Genomic DNA, 25,493 nt, shown 5'->3' with positions numbered 1-25,493 from the left:
TATCTCCAAGAAATCTTATTGACAGTCAGAAATTTTGTCACTGACCATACCAGAAATTAGTGTCCATATCCAAATAAGTCAGTTTGTAGAAGTTTCTAGAAGTCAGAACCCTTGACAAGGTCACCAGGGAACTATACTAATTAGCATTTCTCAAAATCTTTGCTTCCTTGGAATATCAGCAGGAACCATAGCAAGCTGGTCTTGGTAGCCACATATTCATTCACTCAATCAGTTAAAGTGTCAGGCCACATATTCTAAGCATTCAGAATATTTGGTGCTTCAAGTCCATTGTGGTCCCACAATGAAGAATCTAGCCTAGCATCTAAGCCAGGGCCTGTTACATGGCATGTATTACATAAATCTTAACTTGACTAAGCCATAAAGTAGAATTCCTCTGAAAATCTTGAGCATGCTCATTTCTAAAATAATGGTGAGAGCTTTACATTAGCAGTTAACACTTACAGATATAATAAAATGAGTACAAGTAAGCCATTACAAGATAAATGGATGAGGAAATTGACTTTGTGACTAAATAATGAATGATTGATATCTACCAATAATATAAAAATGCAGTGCCAACAGCCTAATGATCGTAGAATGTACTGTTTCTCCATTTTCATAGCCCAAGGAAATCAGAGGCTTTGCAAAAACCTGGAGCCAAGGCATCCTAAAAACAATACTGCTCAAAACCAATATCATAATTACAGTCTATAACTCATTTACCATGATGGAAAACAGCCTTTCCTTTTCTTGGCCATTTTGATGAATGCCCAGGCCAAATTAGTTGACAGTGTTTACTCAGGCAACTGGCTTGTTCCACATTTGTTTCACTCAAAAAAAGGATGGAGCCTACAGGCTTTAGAAAAAATGTGAACCTACAAAATCGTGCAAGATGCCAGCATCCAAGTATACAGGGCTCCTCTTTTATGAGTCTTGTGAATCCAGAAGCACATTGGTATTGAATGGTAGCAGAAAGCTCCAGTAAGCAAACATGTGCCTTTTTGTTTGTTTTCCAGGACTTCTTGGAAGAGCTGAAGCTGGTGGTACGGGGCTCACTGTTCCAGGCAGCCAGCCTGCAAGATTGCTTCCTGCAGCAGAGTGAACCATTGGCCACCACAAGCACAGGTGTGGGCTACTGTGGGGGGTTCGCATCCTCTTATCAGCAAAGACAAATGCCAAAAACCTCTGAGTGAGCTAGGTGCATCACCCATTGACAGACTGTCATCTGCATCTGCAAAACCCAACCCTTTTAGCACCATCCAGAGCAAGGAATCTTTTCATTACACTTGTTTATAACTTATATGAACTTGAACTAACTAGCCAGAGGCTAGACCCTAGGTTTTTGAATCTCCTTGTTGTAATTGTCCGGGGAATCATTTGGTTTTGACTGTCACTAGCCAGATGCTCTTTCCCTTTTGCTATTCCTACAGGGGACTTTAATCGACAGTTCTTGGGTCAAATGACACAACTAAACCAACTGCTTGCGGAGGTGAAAGATCTTCTAAGACAGCAGGTAACCAACAGGATCTACCCTGAGAAAACCTCATACCTTAGCAGAGCAGAAATCTGTACGTGAGGTTGGAGTTGTGAGCCTGCACAGACAAGGAGAGAGGCTGGTGGCCTCATTCAGCGCACTTTCCCAGAGGTCAGCCAGAAGTGCTCTGCAGATGAGGGATACACTTGCATGGCTCCAGGTAGAGGGGAGGCCATCAAAGGCTGCTGGTGCACCATATATAGGTTCTTTCATTCCTTAGTTCTATTGGGTATTCCTGTCTAATCTTTTCCCCACACCCTGTCCATTTGTAAAGGTCAAGGAAACATCATTTTTACGAAACACTATCGCTGAATGCCAGGCGTGTGGTAAGTGACTTTCTGAGTGGGATGGAGTAGACCATTGGGGAGGGGAGGGGGCTTAGGGGAGGCCACAGGGCTGCAGCTCTGCACCATTGGAAGGAAAGGAAGAAAAGTTCATGGGGAAACAGTATTTCATTTTATATCCTTTGAATTCCCTAGCGATGAATACGGATTGTTGGGGTTTTATTTCCCCTTAGGTCCTCTCAGCTTTCAGTCTCCCACCCCAAACACACTGGTGCCCCCAGCACCCCCGGCACCTCCAACTCGGCCTCCACGGCGCTGTGACTCCAACCCATGTTTCCGAGGTGTCCGATGTACCGACACTAGAGATGGCTTCCAGTGTGGGCCCTGCCCTGAGGGCTACACGGGCAATGGCATCGTCTGCTCTGACGTTGATGAGGTAACATTCAGGTGTACAGGGTAGAGGCTCCCTAGAACTGCCATGTCCTGAACGGAACCGGAAACCAGGCTAATGACTGAGGGATGGCTTCCGTCATTCTCCAGAATCCATGAAAAAAGTTCCTCTTTTTGAATCTTTGGAGACACTGAGACCCAATGAGTAAAGGAGGTGTGACACACAGATGTGGCCATGTTTGGTACTCTCCTCTCGGTTTTTAACATTTTACCAGTCCTTGTTGCTCCAGGGCTGTGATTGTAGCAACATCTTCATTGTTGGTTTTTTTTTTTTCAATCTGTATTAGAAATTTGCTTTTACTCTGTCTTTGAAAGGGTGGGAGGAGAGGATCTGTGCAAGGGTATATTTTGGAAATTTGAATAGCTTTCTTCAAGCTTCTTAAAACAGAAGAGCAGAGACAATCTCACACCAGCAAGAGCTGTTGAGGAGGACGTTAGCCTGTGAGTAGCACAAAAGTGACCAAGAATGGGCCGATAAGAATACATACAGTCAATACAGGCTGCATGATCTCTGGGCAGAGCCTCAGAATGGGAAATGTGTCAAGATCATGGTTATCTAGTCACTAGTCTGATCACAAAGCTGTATCCATAGCAGATAACAAGGTTGCCACCAAAACATGCTTCTGGGCCTCAGCAACCAGAGGAAGGATAAAAGAAGTGGAAGGGAGGTGGGCATGTAGGAACCTGAGACTAGCCATAGCCAAGGTTCCTGCAGGCTCATAGTGACACTCAGCTGATTACTGATTAAGATCATCCCTAGTATTAATCCCAGCTCTGGGGATGTCAGGAGGATCATGAGCTTGGGACCAGCCTGGGCTACATAGCCAGACTCTATCTAAAAAAAATAGTGTTTAGTAATCCTTCAGTCGAAGAGTCATCTGCATGTATTTCACAAAACTGCATCTGTCTTTTATCTGTGTGCTGGGATTTTTCTCCTTTTTGAAAGAACAGGAAGTGGTCATTTTTTTTACATTAGTTAAAGTTGGTGTTTGAATTTTTATGTGTAGGAACCTATCTCACAGGCTGCAAGGGCCTTGGAATAGCTATGAGTTGGACAGGGCATGAAGGAGGCAAAGACAAAGGCAGAGAATCATGTCTTACTGAAGAAGCACCAGCCTCCTGTTTTCTCAAGGTCTTCCATGAGAGGAGTTGGCTCTCTGATGCTTTGGTAGTCACCTAGAAACTAGTTGACAGGTGGTCCAGAGGTGTGGGCCTTTCCCAAGGATATATTAACCAAATTAAAACACAGGGGAGCTTACTACGTTAGGAGATAAATTGGTTAATAGTAAGTATCCTTTTGACTTTGATGTGCTATTGTTCTATAATACAGCAAAGTCTATTAAAAGGCAATCCTCAGCCAGGGCTAGAGCTGGTGCTTATAATTCTAGCTACTCAGGAGGCTGACATCTGAGGATCATGGTTCAAAGCCAGTGCAGCCAGGAAAGTCCATGAGATTCTTATCTCTAATTCACGGGCAAAAAGCTGGAAGTGGAGCTGTGGCTCAAGTGATAAGAATGATAGCCTTAAACAAACAAACTGAAAACTCAGGGACAGCACCCAGCACACCAAAAAAGACATCCCTTGCCTGGAGAGGTCATTCAAGTCCAGTGGGTAACTATGAACCCAGAAACCTAATTCTCTTGTATCATTTTTTCCACCAAAAATATAGTTGATGGAAGTGGCTCTGTGGCTCAAGTGGTAGAGCACTAGCCTTGAGCTGAAGAGCTGAGGGACAGTGCCCAAGCCCAGAGTTCAGGCCACACAACCGACAAAAAAAAGTAAATTATATATATATATATATATATATATATATATATATATATATATATATATATATACGCATCTGCAAATAGATAGGGGAAAGTTCAAGAGTGTTTTCCTCATGTGGCTAAAGACTAATTTTTTTTTCAGTGTAAATACCATCCCTGCTACCCAGGTGTACGCTGTGTGAACTTGGCTCCTGGCTTCCGATGTGACGCCTGCCCAGTGGGCTTCACAGGGCCCATGGTGCAGGGGGTTGGGATCAACTATGCTAAGTCAAATAAGCAGGTGGGCTGAAGTTCTTCTGCTCTTTATTAATTTTCTATCTTATCCGAACAATTTCCCAGCTCTTCAACAGACCCCTTCATCTCCTCCGGCAGCCAGTGCTTGGGTATACAATAAGTGAATTGTGAAGTTTTCAAGGCATTTCTGAGGATCTATGTTTATAAAGTCTAGAAAAGAAGAAGCTGTGAAAGCTGGGATAATAGAGTGTTGCTAGAAAAACAGTAAATGGGTAACACTAGGTATGTGGCATGATTTCAGACTTCTTTTGCTGGGAGCCTTCGGACATTTTGTCCTGTAGATTAGGTTGAGAACCAGGAAAACAAATAAAAGCTTTGAAAAATTAAGTCCCTTTTATAGAGCTGTTGTTGCCAATCAGAAGCCATTTCAGAAACGAGAGGATTTCAAGAGTAGAGAGATAATCCCCCAAGGAAACCTTTTTCCTTATATAAGCTATAAATTGCCATAAAGCATCTGAGTACTTCATGACAGTCTCCATTTATTTCCAAATGTTCTACTATATCCTGGTCATTATTTAACTGACTGACTGTGAAATTCTTTTTGATGTTTTCAGCCCTTTAAAATGGTTGGTCTATAAATAAATGACTACCTTAGGGAAATTATTAGCTTTGAAGAAGGGCAAGGGTTCATTATTTCCTTACTACCTATCAAAGGGTTGTAGAGGGCACCATTTTTACACTAGAAAAAGGAGTCAAGCTAGACACAGAGAAATGACAGGGACCAATGACCTCGTTTTTCTTCTTCTCTTCCAATGACAAAATCTCCAAGACTGACTAAACCAAGAAAAATAGACAACATGAAATTTACTGGGCTTGATATATGCTCTTGATTCCCAGCAATATGGCAGACCAAACTGAAATAGAGGGAGCCAGTTTGCTAAAATGTGATGACAAATTTTAATGCATTATCAAAGGTCAAAAGGAATGAAAGGAAATGGTGCGGCTTCTAGAAACAAAGAAGAAAAGCCAGTACTATGAATTGAAGCTGAGGGGTGGCAAGAGCATGGGTGGTTTTAACACTTTCTTGAATATAGCAAATGCAGTCTTGGAGATTTAGGAAGACTTAGCATGCCTGCCTAAAGCCAGAAGCCTCAGAGAATTACTGTCTTCGTTACATTGAAATGACAAAAAAAAAAAAAAAACTTTACTATCTCTAAGATGCAAGGGAGTTTGACTTCAGCCTCAGGACATAGTTGGCAAAAATGAAAATTTCCCATCACAAAGCAAAGTACCAAGTTAATACCTTACACAGTTATGAGCTTCTAATCAGTATTAACACACACAGTGCAAAAAGACATGCCAAAATATTAGCATAAAAAACCAGTACTGAAGCAGTAAAGCTCCAAATGCCCTGGCTAAAGTCAAAGAAATGCAAGGACAATGGAATGCCCATGCAAAAAGTCAGGGTACAAGGATAGGTTCATAAATAGCAATTCATATGAAGAAACTACTATGACAAATCATGAAATGTTTAACCTTAAATGGACAAATGGATAAAAAAGGAATGGATAATCATAATTAAAGAATTGAGTATTGTGAGAAAACCAAACAAATTTGAATAGCATTGATAAAACTTTTATCAATGAGCTGGGAAGGGAGGTCAAGGGTAAACAAAGGAGGAGGCTGCAATGCTTGGTAAGAAATGTATGCATTATCCTGCCCATGTAATTGTAACCCCTCTGTACAGTATGTTCTCAAATAAAATAAAATAAAATTTAAAAAAAAAACTTTTATCAATGAAAAATAATTATTGATCAACAAGTGGTGAAACAGATTCGACCTAGCAAACTAGGAGTGCGTAGACTGAGCGATGAGCCTCAGGAATGCTTTGAGAACAAAGCACAGAAGAATAAAGATGTGAAAAAATAAACAGGAGGGTAAAGGGCAAATGAGGATGGTAATGAAAATAAAATTATTTGTCTTGGGCTGGGAAGGTGGCTCAGTGGTAGAGTGCTTGTCTTGCATGCATGAGGCTCTAGGTTCGATTCCTCAGCACCACATAAGAAAAAAGAAAAAAGCCAGAAGTGGCGCTGTGGCTCAAGTGGTAGAGCGCTAGCCTTGAGCTGAAGAGCTGAAGGACAGCGCCCAGGCCCAGAGTTCAGGCCTCATGACTAAACCAAATATATATATATATATATATATATATATATATATATATATATATATATATATATATATTTGTCTAAGGGTAGTTTAAAAAGAATACAAATAATAAAAGTGAAGAGAAGCAGAGAATTTTCCAGAATTGAAGAATTCTCCAAGGAAGTAACACTGAGTCTCATAAAAGGATAAAAATAATAAATCCTGTACTGACTAAAAATGCTATGGAGGTGAGTTGTACAAGTTGTCTTTTCTGAGCTACTTTAAATTCTATGAAGGCCATTTGCAATTAGATTACTCATAGATGCTACAAATGCCCACAGATGGCTTAAACAACCCCAGGTCAACATCCTACCTGAAATTCTGTCTTCACTCACACAGAGATGTCTTATGTGCATCTCTGTCTATGCCACAGGTCTCTCTCCCTAAAGCTTCTTTACACTCTTTTGTCTAGGTGTGCACCGATGTGGATGAGTGTCGCAATGGAGCATGTGTTCTCAATTCTATCTGTATTAACACGTTGGTGAGTAGTTCCTACGGCTCTTCCTATGAGCACAGAGTTTGGCACTGAAACAAGTGTGTGCTTGAAGGTCAGAACCCCAAACACACATCAAACATGGGACAATGGACACGTGGGCAGAATTAGGACAAAAGTGTGTGGTTGTACATGCATTCACTATAAGGGTAACTTCACAAGTAATTTTTATGTAAGACTAATTTTGTAGATGTTGAGTTTGAATTGTATTTTCTATGAAGATTGCAATATGGTGCTGTTAGATAACTATTTATTCAATAAAATATTATCCTTGTACCTTAAAAATATAAGGACTTTGTTAGTTTATATTAACAGATCAGTGTTCAGTGACTATACAATTCCCAAATATTATCCTTTATTTTCATAAAACTTTTGAAAAGCAATTGTATTAAATTAAAATCCTGCTGGGCACTCGTGGCTCACACCTGTATTCCTAGTTACTCAGGAATCTGAAATCTGAAGGTCCCAGTTTGAAGCCTGCACAAGCAGAAAAGTCCATGAGACTCTTCAATTAACCAGCAAAAGTTACAAGTAGAGCTGTGGCTTAAGTGGTAGAGTGCCAGCCTTAAATGAAAAAGCCAAGTGAGAGATAGAGAGAACTTGATTTGAAGCCCTAGTACCCCCACACACAAAATAGAAACACGTTGAAAATATGTGTACACACACACACACACACACACACACACACACTTGTGTTCAAGTCTGTCCTTTATTGTGCCCATGGCTGGTCACAGAATCCAGTCTAATGATGAGTTGATCAACATGCACATGATCTTGTAAGACAAGCACGTAAGCAGAGAGGTAGGCCTGAGCTTCACTCAACCCTGGCATCGCTGAGGACATCCCTAAGTATATTGGAAAATAAACAACAGCTCTAGGCTCATAGCCACTGTGAGCTCCTGACTCATAGTTTTATCTTGGTCCTTTATAGGGATCTTATCGCTGTGGGCCATGCAAACCTGGGTACACTGGTGATCAGACAAGAGGATGCAAAACAGAAAGAAACTGCAGAAATCCAGAACTGAACCCTTGCAGTGTGAATGCGCAATGCATTGAAGAGAGGCAGGGAGATGTGACATGTGTGGTAAGTTATTTGCTTTTTAAACAGTCTTCCCATTTCAACTTGCTTCGGGATCAAGGTGCTGCAAAACGAAAATGCTGCTATCAGAGTGGGGGCAGAAAGTAGCGTCAGCGGGGCACCCGGCTCTGCGGGGAGCTGTTTGATGGCCCTCTGACCTTGAGTTGCTTTTTTCCTCCCTCTTGGCCATGTGTACACCCCATCCTTTAGGCTAGCTTGGATGATAGGACCCCAACTTCCAGCCACCTTTGGTGAAAAGGTCCATAGAGCCAGCGGCAGGGCAGTGATGGAGTCGCCATATTGCCCCCTGCCCTATCCACTGTCATTTCTACCTGTCCTGACCCTTATAACATCCTGTGTCAATCAGGCCTAGCACTCCTAGGGGTGAGTCACAGTGCAGAACTAGGAGGCGATGGGCTCTTGTAAACACTCAGAGACCTGTCTCCTGCAGGTAGTTGGAAGAGTGTGACGGCACTATTTTTTGTATTCCTCTCAGAGGAAGAGTGTGGCCAGTCTTCTATATATTCCTATCCCTAGAGCCTATCTGAGCCAGATGAGCTGAGGGGCCTGAACTGAGCTGGGCCCTCTGTGCAGAGCAAGGCTCCTTGGCATCATCATTACCAAGTCCCAGAAGGATCAGGGGCACTGATGTGTGAGCTGACATGAGATGCTCACTTCCTCCTCACTTCTAGGGCAGCTGGTGGCCCTTCAGTTACAGTGGTCCTCTCCTCTCTGGGCAGCAGTGTAGATTCTAGAATCCCCCCCCCCCCGTGTGTGGTGTGTGGGGCAAGGGAGTGCTGGGAATTGAACCTAGGGCATTGTGCAGGCTAGACTAGCTCTCTGCCACTTGACTATATCCCCAGCCCTTCTGTTTATATGGGTTTTTTGAGATAGGAACTCACTATCTTTGGGCTGACCTTAAACTCATGGTCTTCCTGCCCCCACCTTCTAAGTTGAGAATACAGGCATGTTCAGAATACAGGCATGCATCATCATGCCTAGCTTCCTTTTGCTGTCTCTGTCTTAGTCTGTCTGTCTGTGTTATTTGTCTGGCTCTCTGTCTCTGTCTCTGTCTCTGTCTCTGCCTCGGTCTCTGTCTCTGTCTGTCTCTGTCTCTCTGTCTGTCTCTGTTTCTGTCTGTCTCTGTCTCTGTCTCTGTCTGTCTCTGTCTGTCTCTGTCTCTGTCTCTCTCCCTCTCCCCACCCCCCCCCCCACTCTCTCTCGCTGATCCTAGGGCTTGAGTTTGGGGCCTGGACACTGTCCCTCAGCTTCTCTGTGCTCAAGGCTAATGCCTTACCAGCTTTTTCTGAGTAGTTTATTGGAGATAAGAGTCTCATGGACTTTCCTGTCAGGGTTGCAGATCTCAAGCCTCCTGAGTAGCTAGGATTATAAGTATGAGCCACCAGTGCCCAGCCCTCTTTTTTTTATATATATATACTTCAAACTTAGGTTTCCTTCTTGCCTGGAAACTTTTCTACAGCAAGTATATTACTTTTCATATGGGAATAATAAGAAAAGTCAAAAATAAACAGAAAAAATAAATATAATAAAATCAGTCTTTCCTGGCAGTACTAATATTCGGAAATAAGGTCAGGTTGAAGGAATGTGCTGTGTCAGAGGGGAGAAACCCCACAATTTCCTTAATTCCTGTTAGTTGAGTGTGTTTATTTAAAAAAAAAAGTATTCATTAAAACCAAGTACATAACTGTACTTAAATCCTCATTTTCTGTGAACAAATTGATAACTCCCCTAAGAGGATGGGTGATGGGGCTCTTAATATGCTTTTGAATTTCTAATAAGGCACAATGACAGATGGCAAAAGATTAATAGACTCGGTGTGACTACTAAAATAATTTAATCTGCCAGAAAATGTCTCATTAAAAATGTATTTGTTCCTAGAGGAAATTTTTTTTTCCTCATTAAAATGAGTCAGGAGCCAGAACCCACCACTGAACTATCCAGGCCCTGCAAAGGTGCTGCCGAAACCATTGAGCGGGCAGGGGGTACCCGGGCAAGGGAGGGCTCTGTTCCGAGCCCTGCTTTCTAATTCTGGCTGCAGAGGGAGCACAGATGACAGGCAAGGAAGTGGCCAGTCTGAATGCACCTTACTGTGGTTAGAGGCCAGGACATTTCACAGGCTCACGTGGCTTTTCCCCTTGGCTCTGTCTTTCTCAAATTCTTTCCATCTTCTCTCCTGTCCCAGTTTGACTTTTCTTCCCTTTGCATTTATGATGTGTGTCTGTGTGTGTGTGTGTGTGTGTGTGTGTGTGTGTGTGTGTCCATTCCCCCCTCTTCCTTCTCCTATCTGGCCTGTTCCCTCGTAGAGAGCCCACCCTGAGCATGGGCTCATTTTCAGACCCTCCAAACACCCTTCTGAAAGGGTTTCCTTTCTCCATGACGTATCAGTTGCCCTTTCAGTAGGCCACTGCGGATATGGATTATCAGAGGGAAAACCAAAACCGCACATTAGCCACATGGAAGTGGCCAAAGTCAATCAGGTACAGAAAGTCAAAGGGACAGAAAGAATGTCACATTTCCCAGTTCTGAGAGCCTGGTCAAGACACTGACCCAGGCTTAGATTACTTGATTCTTCTGCAAAATAGGGGAATGATGACCTGAAAACATCATTGTAAGCACAAATACAAGGGTAGTAAAGAATCCCGTTTAGCTGGGTGCTGATGGCTCATGCCTGTAACCCTAACTACCCAGGAGGCTGAGATCTGAGGATCACTCAAAGCCAGCCCAGGCAGAAAAGTCCCCATGAGACTCTTATCTCCAATTAACTACTCAAAAACTGAAAGTGGTGCTGTGGCTCAAAGTGATAGAGAACTACCCTTAAACAAAAGAGCTCAAGAGCAACACCCAAGCCCTGAGTTCAAGGCTCACAACCAAAAACAGAAAATCCAATTTAGAACAGCTGCTATTCTCACACTTACTCTGCTGTTAGTACATGCTTGCTCTCAACTGCTGTGGGTAGCCACAGAGTAGCCACAACCTGAGGTGGATTCATATTAAGCTCACAGTGGGCCCTTGTAGAGAAGAAAGTTCCCACAATCCATTCCCAAAGTCTAGGATTTGGACATCTCCAGGGAGGGGGTGGTAAAGAGATCTAGTACTGCATGCATATGACCATCTTCAGCTAGAAGAAAAGAGTATGAATGGAGACTAAGTACTTTGGAAGATTCTTTCTTTAGTGGAAATTGATCCAGAAGACTGTTCAATTCAGATATACGACTCCGATGCAAGATGACACATAAGTGGGCATGGTGGGCGCATGCCTATAATCCCAGCACTTGTGGGGCTGAGCCAGGAGAATTATAAGTTTGAGACTAACCTGAGCTCCAGCAATTCTCTGTCTCAAAACAATACAAACAACACAACAAAGAAAAAGGAGAGGGGTGGCCATAAACTGGACAATCAGATGAAGAATATTTGGACCATAACCCAAAATTACAAATACAGATAACTCTTTGAACCAGGAATTCCTGGCAATGAAACTAGCACACATGCAGATTGACAAATGTACTAGAATTATCTATAAAAAAATTGTGAGAAATAGGAAAGGTGTTAGAAACCATGGTCTATAGGAACTAATATGAAAAGAGGAAGTGGCACTGTGGCTCAAGTGGTAGAATGCTAGCCTTGAGCAAAAGAAGCTCAGAGGCAGTTCATAGGACTTGAGTTCAAGCCCCAGGACCAGAAAAAAAAAAATACAAAAAGATCTCCAAGATAGGTTTTTTAAAGTATAGACCCGTATATACATATAAATGTGTGCTATCAATTGATAGCAGACATAAGATACAGTGCGCTGATGGTTTCTGTAGACTGTCTCTGATGCTCTAGATGACAGTGGGTTGCTTGGTCGCCTGAGGCACAGGTGCGAAAACCCATTTCTCTATCCATCTCCCTTTAAGCATTTTGAATTAGAAACCAGTGAAAACTAAATCGTTTCTTTGTTCATCGTTCATGCCAGGTCCAGGGCTGCCCCTTAGCATTTTTGCTCAATGATGATGCTCCACTACTTGAGCTTCAGCTCCACTTCCATCTTTTAGTGATTAATTGGAGAGAAGAGTGCCATGAACTTTCCTGCCCATTCTGGTTTTGAACTGCAATCCTCAGCTTGAGGAGCTAGAATTACAGGCATGAGCCACCAACACCTGGCTATTTGTTTCTGTTTCTGATCTGATACTGTGGTTTGAAGTCAGGACCTTATAAGTTTGGGTGCCTTACCTGGTTTAACTACACTATTAACTAGTGACATGTCACTTAGCCTTTTTATACTTTAGGTTAGTTTTCAGGTAGACTCTTGCGTTTTTGCCTCAGCTATCTTAGATCATGATTCTCCTATGTATGCCTTCTGCGTAACTGGGACTGAGGTGTCAACTACCTCACTCAGTCCATTCAATTGTTCTTAGATCCCACTCGACTAGACTATTAGGCTCCAGGCCTTTCCCAAGAGGATGCTCATAGTGAAGCAGAGGTCCTGTGGATCACCTTCCCCAATGCCAGCCTCAGCTTTCCAGGGCTCTAATGGGCTTTCTTTTCACAGTGTGGAGTTGGTTGGGCTGGTGATGGTTATGTCTGCGGAAAGGATGTGGACATTGACAGTTACCCTGATGAAGAACTTCCATGCTCTGCCAGGAACTGCAAAAAAGTAAGGAGGATGAGCAGGGGAAAAGTACACAAAGGCTGAGGCCTTTCAAAACCTGTATCTTACAGGAAGTAGAGATTTTGCGCATCCCACTTAAATTATATTTTTAATAGCTGCAATTTTAAATGAACCAAAACAGCCACTGATATTAAAGCCAGGCAGCCACCATCAGTTTGGGGAGCAGGAATAGTTTTTGAAATGAGACAAATATACAGGATGTCATGGACCTATTTCCCATGTAGGATAACTGCAAGTATGTACCGAACTCCGGCCAGGAAGATGCAGATGGAGATGGCATTGGAGATGCTTGTGATGAGGATGCTGATGGAGATGGGATCCTAAATGAACAGGTACCTGCTTTGTGGGGAGGGCCTGCAAAATGCCACATGCCAGGGACTGTGGAGGAAAGCCCATGAAGTGAACTGTTAATCATCCCAAATGTTATCTCCATGCCTGTGTCCCCACAGCACTGCAATTCATTCACCTATAAGATTCACAAATGTACAGCTGAGCCGGGTGCTAGTGGCTCACTCCTATAATCCTAGCTACTCAGGAGGCTGAGAGCTGAGGATCACAGTTTGAAGCCAGCCTGGGCAGGAAAGGCTATGAGACTCTTATTGCGAATTAACCACCAGAAAACCAAAAGTGGTGCTTGGCTCAAAGTAATAGAGCACTCACCTTAAGCAAAAGAGCTCAGGGACAGTGCCCAAGGTCTGAGTCCAAGCCCCGCAATGGTCAAATAAAATATACAACTGACAGCCAGGTACCTTTGGCTCATGCTTGCAATCCTAACTACTCAAGAGATTAACATCTGAAGACTGCAGTTCAAAGCAAGCTGGGCACAGAAAGTATGTATATATATATACATATACATACTATGTGTATATGTATATATATATATATATATATATAGGCACACACACACACACACACACACACACACACACACACACACACACACACACACACCTGACAGATGTAGTTACCAAAGCTCTGACCGTTCGTAACAGTGGGGGGATGAATTCAGTAGAAGTCTGCATAAGTGTCCCACTGCCTCTTTTTTCAGGATAATTGTGTCCTGACCCACAATGTGGACCAAAGGAACAGCGATAAAGACATCTTTGGGGACGCCTGTGACAACTGCAGGACTGTCCTCAATAACGACCAGAGAGACACTGACGGGGACGGCAACGGAGATGCCTGCGATGATGATATGGATGGGGACGGTGGGTTGCTTCACTGTCTTTCACTGGGGATTTATTTGTCCCCTTTTCTTTTTTTAATTTTTTATTGTAAAGATACTACAGAGGGGTTACAGTTACATGAGTAGGGTAATGAGTCCATTTCCTATTGAACATTGTTACCCCCTCCTTTGTTTTTCCCCTACCATCCCTCCCCTCCCACCTCAACTACTCCCCTCCCCCCAAAGTTGTCCCCTTTCCTATGTCCTCTGTCAAATGTAGAAACAACTGTGCAGTGATTCACTTTGGCCTGTATTTGGCTTGTTCCTATGGAAGAAGACAGTATACAGTCCTGTTTAATAACCCCGATGTTTCTGGGACTCTACCATTTCCAGACACTCTGTTAGCATCCCTTTAAGCAGTGTGATGTCATGGTGGTGTTGTTGCAGAGCATCTGCCTTCCCAGGCCATTCCTCTTTCCAGTCCCCGATACCCTCTGTGACCCAAGACAAGGGAGATGAGCTTTGATCAGGGCCAGGGGCTACCCCTTGGAGGCAGGTTTCTGCTGAGAGCTAGGCAGTCCCAGGGAGGTGTGGTCACACCCTGCCTGTTCTGAGTAGAGATGTACAAGCAGGAGTGCTCAGCTTCAGAGACGCCACCACTGAGACTTCCTGTGAGATCCATGTGAGGGGCCCCTCCTGGAGCTTGCCAGCCCTGAGGCCCCATGGTAGCTGAGGAAGGATATTTGTTTCTGGATGAATCCCATGGACAGCTATCATTTAAGCCCAGAATTTGAGAGTTTCTGACCTTCATATCACATCATAGAGGACTATCTGGAGAAAAATTCTAACCATTACACACACACACACACACACACACACACACACACACACACACACACACACGAACATCCATACATCCCTAAAAGATGATCTCAACATCTGTGACCACAACTGATGGCCCCAATCCAGCAAATACCCAGCAAACCAGTTCAGTGGAACATCCCGAAGAAAGCCCCAATTGGTTTCCACAATGCTCCTTCTCCCCATTGTCCTTGATTCCAAGCTACCAACACGACCTGATTGAATGCAAAGGGAGGATGAGAAGGTTCCAATGGGGTCTGGCGTCAACACAATATTTCCCAGAGCCCTTGTGTCTCAGTCATGGTCCGGACCTTCCCCTCTCTAGTGCTAGCCTACCTAGTCACCATGGCCCCATCTCTAGTTTACTGTCACAGCCCTTGACATCTAGGATAAATTGAAGTGCTAATTGCTTTGGAGAGCCATTCATTTTAAGTCTTCCAATACCCTTCCTTTGAAATAGCCTCCAGGTAACTGCTGAGAAAGGTAGAGCTGTAATGAGTCCATGGCCCAGCAGAAGGTACTGACTCCAGAGCCTGGACTCTAGAGCAGCTAAAAACCACTGTATTCCATTCCTATCTGTGACATCCCCTTGACCCAAGGGAGCATTCTTCTCTTGCAGGAATAAAAAACATTTTGGACAATTGCCCCAAAGTTCCCAATCGGGACCAGCGAGACAAGGATGGTGATGGTGTGGGGGATGCCTGTGACAGTTGCCCTGATATCAGCAACCCAAACCAGGTCAGTAGGACACAGGGGAAGTCAAACTCTGGGCTGAACTCCTTTGTGCAAACACTCCTTTAAGACCAATGTGGAGGCATGCACAGCGGAGCCTGTTGGCCAGTTCTTCACTAGTGCTACTTATATAAGAAAGCACAAAAAAGAAAGGTACTCATTACCTGACTTACGTACTGTAAACCCCTCTGTACATCACCTTTACAGTAAGTAAATAAAGCACAAGTGGGGAAATAACATACCTGGCCTGAGCATGATGGTCTGCAGCTATAAGAGGCTGGATGGGGATTTCTGAACCCCTTGGAGCTCCAGCTCACAGCTGTAGAGCACCAATGGCATTAGTAACATGGGCTGAATGATGCCCCTGTGGTGGTTGTTTCTTTTAAGGAAAGTAGAACATGGTAAGGAACCACTGGGAGCCTAATCACATGTCTCTCTAGTCCCAAGCCCCTCCACAGCCTGTGTATGGATAGGTCAGATTAAGGTCCGTCAGTGACGCGTTCAGTTTTCCTTCTCATCCCCCTCCCCGTTTGGATCATTGGGCATGAGGTGCCATTTGTTTCTGAGGCCCTGAGAAAGGAGAATCGTTCTTGCCCTCGGTGACTCACTTCCCATTTTGACTCAAATCCAAAATGCAGAAGCAAACAAAGTCAATTTTCCTTGTCCCTCAGGCTGCGGTTGGCTCCCTTCCAACTCGTGCCAGAGTACCACGTCTCCACCTGCCACCGTGCTGCCCAGCACCCTTTCCAATCAGCTCATCTGGTGTGTAGGCAGTCCCTTGATGAAGCTTGATATTTAGAAGGCTTTTTTGAAAATTCAGCATTTTGCCTACACCAATATGGTGTTGTCCTTTTGCAGTTTCATACCTCCTGAGTCCCAGAGAAATAATTCCTGAAATCCAGTGAAGATGGGCCAGCTCTGCCTTCTCTGGAACATTCTGTACATGCAAGCCCAAGGATAAATAACATGTTGTGTTCTCTTTGCAGTCTGATGTGGATAATGATCTGGTTGGGGACTCCTGTGACACTAATCAGGACAGGTAAGACACATCTCCCAGCTGCAGAGAAGCAGGTACAAACATCTAAAGAGAGCTTTCAGTGTCAGAGCTTTCTGAAGATGCCTTCCTTTAGGATCTCTGGGTGAATTCAGCTACTGACAGGGCAGTGGCTCTTCCTTGGTCAAGGCCATCATACGCCTCTGAAAATGTAGTATAGGGGTGGTTATGTCCAAATGGGCTGCTAGACAGTCCAGCAGCTAAGCTGTCTTAAAGGAGAAGCAGTCTAGCCGATGGGCTCTAGAGTGAGACACTGGATATACAACTCTTACAAGCCAGCTATTCTCCTTGGGGAATTCTTAGAATCCGGTGGTTGGGACAGGGATGGCAAGGCAAGGATCCCAAAGCAAAGCGTGAGAGGCATGGCTTCTCTCCCGATCCATGGGTCCTAGACTCAGTTCTCCACGCAACCTTGCTCAAGGACAGCTCTTAGGAAGTCCCATCTCCTTTGTGCTCCATGTCCTTGCTTGCCATGCTTACCAGTTAAATGAACTTAAACATATCCTGTCTCTTAAGAGTCTCTGGCATTTTTTTTGTCCAACAAAGTAGATATGATGAAATGCATCTTGCAGATTATAGGGAAGATTCGGGATAATGTAAGGAAAGCTCCCCATGTAATGCTGGCCCTCGGGTGACATGGAGAAAATGGAGGCTGTGTTCATTATAACTGCCATCCTTGTACAGGAGGGGCAGTGTGGGCTGGAGGCTAAGATGGATGGCTCTTTGCATTGCAGAGAGGAAGTTGGGACTGGCACACTGACAACTACCTAAATGATCTACATCAAGAATATTCCCTGTTGCTGGTCATTCTGTACTGATAAGCATCTATGAAATTTTCTAAAGTAGCCTATCTACCAGACTCTGGATATTTGCCTAAAACAAATGACTTGTAATGCCACATTTCAATTCCCACAAACTTGAACCTAGGGGAGGACAGGAATTGCTTGGTTTCACATACAATGATCTGGGGCAGTATAGGATGGCTGCTAATAGAAATAGCTCAATCTTATGCTGTTAAAAAAAAAAAGCAGCCTCGCTATACAACACAGTTCTGCCATTTGAGCTGCAGTATTCTGCTTGTCTGAGCTGGCCTCAGTTTCTTCAGGCCCCTTCTACCCAAATAATGGGGTCTGAAGGGTATATACTGGCCCCTAGTTTTCCTCCTGCATCCTCTCCTAGAGAATGCAGGGACAGTTCCCAGGACAAGACAGGATGCAGATGGAGTAGGGTAAAAGGAATAGCCATTTTTTCCCCCAAGTTGCCAAAAGTGGTCTCAGTAGACTCCAAGAATCTTCTAAGGGACAAAGCAGGCTCACCGTCAGTGGCCTATCAAGCTAGAAAGAAGAAAAGTCAGGGCCAGCTTGAACCCCTGAATTCAAACAATACTAATATCAGATAAAAAGAAGAGGGAGAGTAAGAATCAGGTGGGCAGAGCTGGAACACTCTGAGCCATCCTTTCAGTGGCTGAGCCGGGTCCCCACAGGGAGGCTGGCTCCACTGTCGCTTGCCCTGTGCCCTTCCCATGCCCTCTGAGGTGGTGTCATCTAGCAGTGCCCAGGGATGGTCAGGAAGCTCCATCTCAAATCATAGGAACAGTCTCTTATCTCCTTGAATAAGACATGGATGCTTATTTTAAGAGGTTGGGAAAGTGGGAAAATTGTCTCTGAGACCCTTAAGTCTTATCCGCTTATCAAAGCAAATGACCCTCCTGGGTCTGATTTAAAAAAAAAAAAAAGACACTCCCGACTATATGTTCTCTCATCTGCAGTGATGGAGATGGCCACCAGGACAGCACAGACAACTGCCCCACCGTCATTAACAGCTCCCAACTCGACACTGATAAGGATGGAATTGGTGATGAGTGTGATGACGATGATGACAATGATGGCATCCCAGATATGGTGCCCCCTGGCCCAGACAATTGCCGGCTGGTCCCCAACCCAGCTCAGGAGGATAGCAACAGTAAGTAGACTCGGGATCCAGGCTCCCTTCCAGCCACACATGTGAATGACACCTCCGCAGGACCCTGAGGACACAGAGTTTTTCCAGCATTCGTAGCTCCCGTCATCTGCTGCTTCAAACCCAGCTTCTCTGTGTAGCTGCAGCTTGCAGCTTAGCCAGTAGACTTCTGAGAGACAACCATCTCCAATTCAAGTAAAGCGTCTCAACTTTGCATCTTTCTAAGCAGCCAGAGATGAGAACACACACAACAGGATACAGCCACATAATACAGCTCAGTCCCCAAGGAGCCTGGAGATCAGCTTCACAGTCTTTGCTCACTTCCACTGGGAGCTAGACAGCGAGGACACAGTAGAAATGGCATACACTGGGTTCACCAACCCAGGGGCCTGCAGGGCCAGGCAGGGAAGGTACTGTGTACTCCCAGGCAGATATGAGAAGGCAGGGAGTGGAGCAGACCAATGGTGAGCTGGAGAGAGGGTGCATTCACACTGATGCAAATTCCAATCGTTCAAATTTATACTAGCTGAACAAAACACACTGTGGATTAGATTTAGCCTACAGACCACTAACAGCTCATCTTTGATATGATAAGCTTCCTACGTTATGGTCTACAAAGGCTTAAGACCCACCACTTAGAACCCAACTGCATGTAATAAGAACTTGCTGGGAACAAATTAGAGGCCAACTGCTCAATTGGTATTTTAAGAAACTCAGAGTGGTCAGAGGCTCACGCCTGTAATCCTAGCTATTCAAGAGGCTGAGATCTGAGGATTACAGTCTGAAGCCAGCCCAGGCAGGAAAAGCCTTGAGAATCTTACCTCCAATTAATCACAGGAAAAGCCAGAAATGGCTGTAGCTGAAGTAGTAAAATACTAGCTTTGAGCAAAAATAGCTTAGGGAAAGTGTCCAGGCCCAAAGTTCAAGGCCCATGACTGGAGAAAGAAAAAAGAAACTCTGAGTGTCCCCTGAGGGCTGGCTGGGTCCCTCATCATGAGGGCTCCAGGATGGGCACAGCGTAGCTCAGGAAGACCCACCCCAGGGCTCCTCCCTCAACAATGATGGAAATCACATCACGGGCCCTGGGGTCGGGGCTTGGGCTTTTCCTGTCTCTCCTGCACAGCCCCATCTACTCAGGAAGGAAAGGTGGGCATTATTGAGCTCCTGTGCCTTTTCTCACCCACTCAGGGGATGGGGTGGGAGACATCTGTGAGAGTGACTTCGACCAGGATCATGTCATTGATCGGATTGATGTCTGCCCGGAGAATGCCGAGATCACCCTGACAGACTTCCGGGCCTACCAGACCGTAGTCCTGGACCCCGAAGGGGATGCCCAGATCGACCCCAACTGGGTGGTCCTGAACCAGGTGAGTGTCTCAGCGTTGGCAGCAGCTCTGCTTTGCCTCTAACAGAGGCCCATCTGATGGAGGGAAGCACCAGGCTAGGCTGCTGACTACCTGCCAGGTGGCACTCAATTTGTCCCAGTAGCCCTGAGACAAAGAACTTGCATTCTGCCCATATCCAGGATGGTGAAATGAAGTCTTAGGAAGCTTTAATACTTGCTAATGGTGGCACTGAAGTAAGTGTCTTCGACAACTGGGATTGGAACCCAGGCAGTCTAACCCTAGAACCACATCCCTGACTTCTAAAACAGACAACAGACTGCCTCCTGCAAGTCCCCTTATTGTGTAGGTAAAGAAGAACAGCACAGAGAGGTTTAGGAGACTTTCCAGAGTAACAGAGCAAATTTTGCTTATCAAAGATGTGTGTGTGTGTGTGTGTGTGTGTGTGTGTGTGTGTGCTATAGTCCCCAGGTTAGGGTTTATTGAATCAGTTTAAGTGACAATCAGCAAAAATTACAGCTCAAGCTTTATTCAAACCTCACCACTGGTTTTTTTTCTAGTACATGAAGCATAAAACAAGATAGGGAAACTACTTAGATAGTGAAATCCTTATACGAGTCACTCGTTGTGTCTGAGGTTTTGGGCTTCCCCAATTTTACTTGGTCCTTTTCAGGACTGTTCTTAATCCCATCAACTCTTCCCACAGGGTATGGAGATCGTGCAGACCATGAACAGTGATCCTGGCCTGGCAGTGGGTACGTGCAGGGACTCAGCTACAGATCCTGTAGGATTGTGCCAGCGGCTAATGTGGCTTGCCTTGTGTTCTAACCTTGCCTGTCTCTGCAGGGTACACTGCGTTTAATGGTGTTGACTTTGAAGGGACCTTCCACGTAAATACTCAGACAGATGATGACTATGCAGGCTTTATCTTTGGTTACCAAGATAGCTCCAGCTTCTACGTGGTCATGTGGAAGCAGACAGAGCAGACATACTGGCAAGCCACACCGTTCCGAGCTGTTGCGGAGCCTGGCATTCAGCTCAAGGTATCGATGGTTCGAAGGCCCTCATCTCCCTTTCTTCTAGGCCCTTCATCCCCTAAGTTCTAAGTTCTCCCAAATGCCATTTAATCTAAGAAACAGATGCACTCATGCTGATGTTCAAGTCAGGGAAGAAGAGGGCCAAGCCCAGTGACTTTGCCTTTGTTCTTTTGTACCAGTCTCTAGGCAGCTCTCCTAGTAGGAATCTTGACCTTAGTGAGTGAAGGATATTGGAACGTTGGGGGTATGCTTTAGACACAGTGTTGAAAACTGGTTAATGTCTGTCACTAAAGAGCCCAACTGTGTACAGGAATTTGGGGTCCCCTCTGTCAACCTGCTAGGACAGAAGATCAACTGTAGCATGAAGGCATTAGGTGGGAGCTCTTATTGGGCAAATGTAGGGAGCCCCGGAAGCATGGGAGGAAAAATGTGGAGTGGGTGGCGTAGTATTGTTCACCGCTCAGTTCTTGGGATCTAGGGTCCCCTCTATAGACATGGCATTTAAGTTTTAGGCTTTCAGCCTGGTCCTAGGTGGCTTATCATAATAGTGAACTCGCCACCACCTTGTCACCTCGGGGAAGGAAGGGTGGGCTGTGTGTCCTGTTCTAACACCTTGCTTGCGCCTCCTCCAGGCAGTGAAGTCTAAGACAGGCCCCGGGGAGCATCTCCGGAACTCCCTGTGGCACACAGGGGACACCAGTGACCAAGTCCGGCTGCTGTGGAAGGACTCCAGGAACGTGGGCTGGAAAGACAAGGTGTCCTACCGCTGGTTCCTGCAGCACAGGCCCCAAGTGGGCTACATCAGGTAGGCCAGGCCCTTCCTCTCTTGGATCTAAGCACACGCTCCCTCTCTCTAGCCCAGAGCTTCATTTCTCTGAGCAGTCCTGATTTCAGAGAGTCCTCAGGAATGGACCAGGACACCCACAATCTCAGGCCGGGGCTCCCAGAAAAGAAGTGAGGGGAAGACACTAGCCTCAGCTGGCACCTTCATCAGAAGGGCCAAGCGGGAAGTGAGGGTGCTTGAGTGGGAAGGAGCCTTGGGGCGTTGATGGACTTGAATAGCCAGGATCTTAAGGCAGCCTGATAGTGTTACCCGCTGATGGGTAGGAGGGGGACGCGGGGGGGAGCGCTGCTGCAATGCCACCCGCACCCTCCGAAGACTCTTCTGGACCCTGTGTAATCACTTCCTGTTTCATGACTCATGCTGAAGGCACTGAGCCCTTCCAGTCTATTTTCACTACTGAGTCATACAAACCATGAGAATAGCACCTGTGGGTCTGTTTGCTTTTGTTGTTCCCCCACACACACCCGCCTCCTCAGTCCTGGGGCTTGAACTCAGGACAAGGGCACTGTCCCTTAGCTTTTGTTTTTCTTTTAATCAACACTAGTATTCTACAACTTGAGCCCCACCTCCACTTCTGGCTTTTTAGTGGTTAAATGGAGATAGGAGTCATAGACTTTGCTATCCAAGGTTTTGAACTTTGGTCCTTAGATCTCAGCTTCTTGAGTAGCTAAGATTACAAGTGTGAGCCGCCAGCACCCAGCTACACCTGTGTCTTTTTTTTTTATCTTGATATCCTCAGTGCCAGTACAATGCCTGACACAGACCATGCACAGCAAAAACTGTCCATTGCATAGGCCAATGTGAACTGCCTGGTTTCTTTATAGGACTGGGCTTTAACTAGTCTCCATTGCTTAGTGCTGCATCACTCCTCACTAAGAGATGCACACTCATGCCAGAGGGAGGTTTTGAATTGTACTCGCCTTCCCAAGCTAGAGAAGCAGCTTAGTGGAACCAGAAAGTCTGAGGGATAATTCATATTCTCTTCTTCGTAGCATTATGTCCAGTGTACTCCATTTACTACAAAGTAAGAAATATATTCTGATCATGCTCTCAACCCTATTAAGCCCAATTACTCTTTTTAAATGAAAAATATTTTGAAATGCCTCCTCCTCTCTGCCCCCAAGTGAGATTACCAAAAAAGTCATCTACCTATGTATATAATTTTAGAAAAAAAATCTGAGCCCTAACAATAGATGAGAAATAAGTCAATATGCAACAAGATAATGTTAATTTGGAGGCACAACCACACCGAAGACAAAATGAAACAGCCACGTGGTAAGGGTGACATTTAACTACAGATTGCTATGTCAGTGACTTTAATATCACAATGGTGTTGTCAATGGTGACATGAAGTTCTAAAACGGCGAACAACTCTTAATTTTAAAGCTAAACAGGGGAGTCAGTAGATTTCCAATTTATCCTGGAAAATTCCATTTACATTAAAATCATTTACATTAAAATGGTGGTCAAAAGGAATTCAGCCCCTCTCGGTAGAAACAGGCTGTTCACTTTCCCATGTGTCTAGAGGAAACTACAAAATGTATTCAGGGTGTGGGATGAGCTCTGGCTATTCTCTCCAAAGCACTGCAAGGCATCTAGTGACCCTCGTTTATGTCACTCAGTGCCTCTAGGGCAACCAAAAAAGCCCCTACAGAGGTCTAAAGGGTTGACTCTTGTTGAGAATCATGGTCACTCCAAGTAATATAAACCAGACTCAAGAAAAAATTGAAGTGTCAAACATGATATCCACACAAGATAACTCCCAAAACAAGTCACAAAGTCCTCACCTGTGACAAAACAGGCTATTTCTTTTTCAATTCAACTGCAAGCATCTATCACATTTACTAGGTGCCTAGCATCATCATAGACTGTTTGAAAGCAAGTTACTCAGACATGAACACGCAGGTCCTCCCATCAGGATCTTCCTGTTGCAAAGGGAGGAGGGATCACTGCAGCCCAGTTCTGGTCAGTAGGACTCAGAGTAGAAAGGCAAAGGTAGAAGTAGGAAGTGGGACCCTGACCCTGGTCTCGCCATGAGCTCTTCACCCTTGGTTAGATTTCACAGAGACCTACTCTACCTGTATTGTCTGCAGAGTGCGATTTTATGAAGGCTCTGAGTTGGTGGCTGATTCTGGGGTCACAATAGACACCACCATGCGTGGAGGCCGACTTGGCGTTTTCTGCTTCTCTCAAGAAAACATCATCTGGTCCAACCTCAAGTATCGCTGCAATGGTAATATATACTCTTAATACTGAACAATATTATTATTAGCATCAAACAACACTACCTTATTTCTATAACATACTTTCTGCCCCAATGGCCATAACTCATATGCTCATTAAAACCTGATCATCTCTGTGTAACAGATTAAAAAGTAGACCTCAGGTTACCTCTTTTACAGATGTGGAAATTCAGACTTAACTGAATTTAACTGCATGGTTAGGGTGTGGAAGAAACGGAAGTTTAATTTACAGGCACCTTTATTTTCATGTGGCTCACAGACTGAAAAGCCACGCTGCTTGCTGATTTTCTTTAGGTCTCTGAATGGGCACTAGCTGGCTTAAATCCAACAATTTGCAAAGCAGCCTGAAACAAAAAATGGCTGTGGGCCTTGCGGGGCCTCTTGGGCAGGCAGACAGCGCCCCCTACAGGGCTTGCGTAGCATGCAATGGCCAGAATTCCTGGGTCAAAGAATCCTTACTAACCATCCGCCTTGTGCCCCCTTTCTGTTGCAGACACCATCCCAGAGGACTTCCAGGAGTTTCAAACCCAGAATTTCGATCGCTTGGATAATTAAACTATGAAAGCAATTTCTAAATACTAAAACCATATATTTTTAACATCCTATCATTTTCCTTGTATAAACTGTAGCTTTCTTTCACCAACCCAAATATATCAAAACTTTTTTTTTTATACAAATGTGGAAATAAAGGAAAAGAGGTCGTTTCTAACCAGCGTGACACTCCGAAGTCGTCTCCATATGGCTCAGGCTTCCATGGCATAGGTGGTTTTCTGAGGGCTGGACAGAGAATTTGCAGGGTAAGCCAGTCTTCTCAAGTGAGCAGTGTGTGCACTTGAAGACCCAGGTAAGGGTCTTACCTGTGGTCATATTAACTAGTTTCATACCTGACAGGTCTGTGATGGCTTCCATGTCATCCTCTTTCTAAGGAGGGATGTCCCAGAAACACTTCCCCAAGGGCACTTTCCCTTGGAAAACATCTGACCAGTCCTGCATCACACTGGCCCAATTTTTTCCTGATAGTTCCAAGCCCTCCCATCTCCCCTCCCCACCCCACTCACTTTCCACAGAACCATTAACAGAATTCTTAATGCTTATTTTCATGTTTGGCTCCCCCTAGTGGTATATGAACATACTGAAAATAATCCCATAGTACCAGATATGAAGTTGCTATCAATAAATGTTTGCTGGATGAAAAAGTGAAGTATGAATGCCTCTTTTCTTAGGCAGTACTGAGGTTTGAATCCATGACCTCATACTTGTACTCTAGCACTTGAGCCATACACCCAATCCTACGTGCCTCTCAAGCATTAGAGGTGTAGAGAGATCATGTGAGCCGAGTCAAAATACATGCTCTAACTATGGTATTACTAGGAGCTCTTTGTACAGGGCAGAAACTGCCCTAATTTGTGTATTAGACTTTCTTACTTTCCCTGTTGAAAGCCAGAGATCCAGACAAAAAAAATTATATGCTCCCTAGAAATTTAATTCCAAGGAACATCACTAGGTGGTATTATACTCTTCTATTCCAGAATTATAAAACAT

General features: G+C 44.7%; 1 protein-coding gene across 1 annotated transcript in view; it reads left to right on the top strand.

Moving 5' to 3' along the window:
- Positions 1 to 25,112, top strand: part of Thbs4 (thrombospondin 4) — a 43,963-nt gene extending 18,851 nt beyond the window's left edge. Inside the window, exons 4-22 of the mRNA XM_042690894.1 lie at positions 1,017 to 1,125; positions 1,431 to 1,513; positions 1,809 to 1,860; positions 2,052 to 2,254; positions 4,180 to 4,317; positions 6,886 to 6,954; positions 7,898 to 8,050; positions 12,594 to 12,698; positions 12,938 to 13,045; positions 13,762 to 13,921; positions 15,359 to 15,477; positions 16,458 to 16,510; positions 18,294 to 18,487; positions 19,673 to 19,851; positions 20,534 to 20,582; positions 20,674 to 20,870; positions 21,497 to 21,669; positions 23,802 to 23,941; positions 24,445 to 25,112. Of these exons, the coding sequence (XP_042546828.1) occupies positions 1,017 to 1,125; positions 1,431 to 1,513; positions 1,809 to 1,860; positions 2,052 to 2,254; positions 4,180 to 4,317; positions 6,886 to 6,954; positions 7,898 to 8,050; positions 12,594 to 12,698; positions 12,938 to 13,045; positions 13,762 to 13,921; positions 15,359 to 15,477; positions 16,458 to 16,510; positions 18,294 to 18,487; positions 19,673 to 19,851; positions 20,534 to 20,582; positions 20,674 to 20,870; positions 21,497 to 21,669; positions 23,802 to 23,941; positions 24,445 to 24,506 (2,346 nt within the window). The 3' untranslated portion in view covers positions 24,507 to 25,112. The remainder of the gene's footprint in view (positions 1 to 1,016; positions 1,126 to 1,430; positions 1,514 to 1,808; positions 1,861 to 2,051; positions 2,255 to 4,179; positions 4,318 to 6,885; positions 6,955 to 7,897; positions 8,051 to 12,593; positions 12,699 to 12,937; positions 13,046 to 13,761; positions 13,922 to 15,358; positions 15,478 to 16,457; positions 16,511 to 18,293; positions 18,488 to 19,672; positions 19,852 to 20,533; positions 20,583 to 20,673; positions 20,871 to 21,496; positions 21,670 to 23,801; positions 23,942 to 24,444) is intronic.
- Positions 25,113 to 25,493: the final 381 nt, after the last annotated feature.

Source organism: Dipodomys spectabilis, unplaced genomic scaffold, assembly GCF_019054845.1.
Source record: "Dipodomys spectabilis isolate Male_0828 unplaced genomic scaffold, ASM1905484v1 ptg000140l, whole genome shotgun sequence".
In the NCBI taxonomy this organism is placed as follows: domain Eukaryota; kingdom Metazoa; phylum Chordata; class Mammalia; order Rodentia; family Heteromyidae; genus Dipodomys; species Dipodomys spectabilis.
The sequence above is the reverse complement of the archived record's forward strand: the minus strand, read 5'-3'. Positions and strand labels throughout refer to the sequence as shown.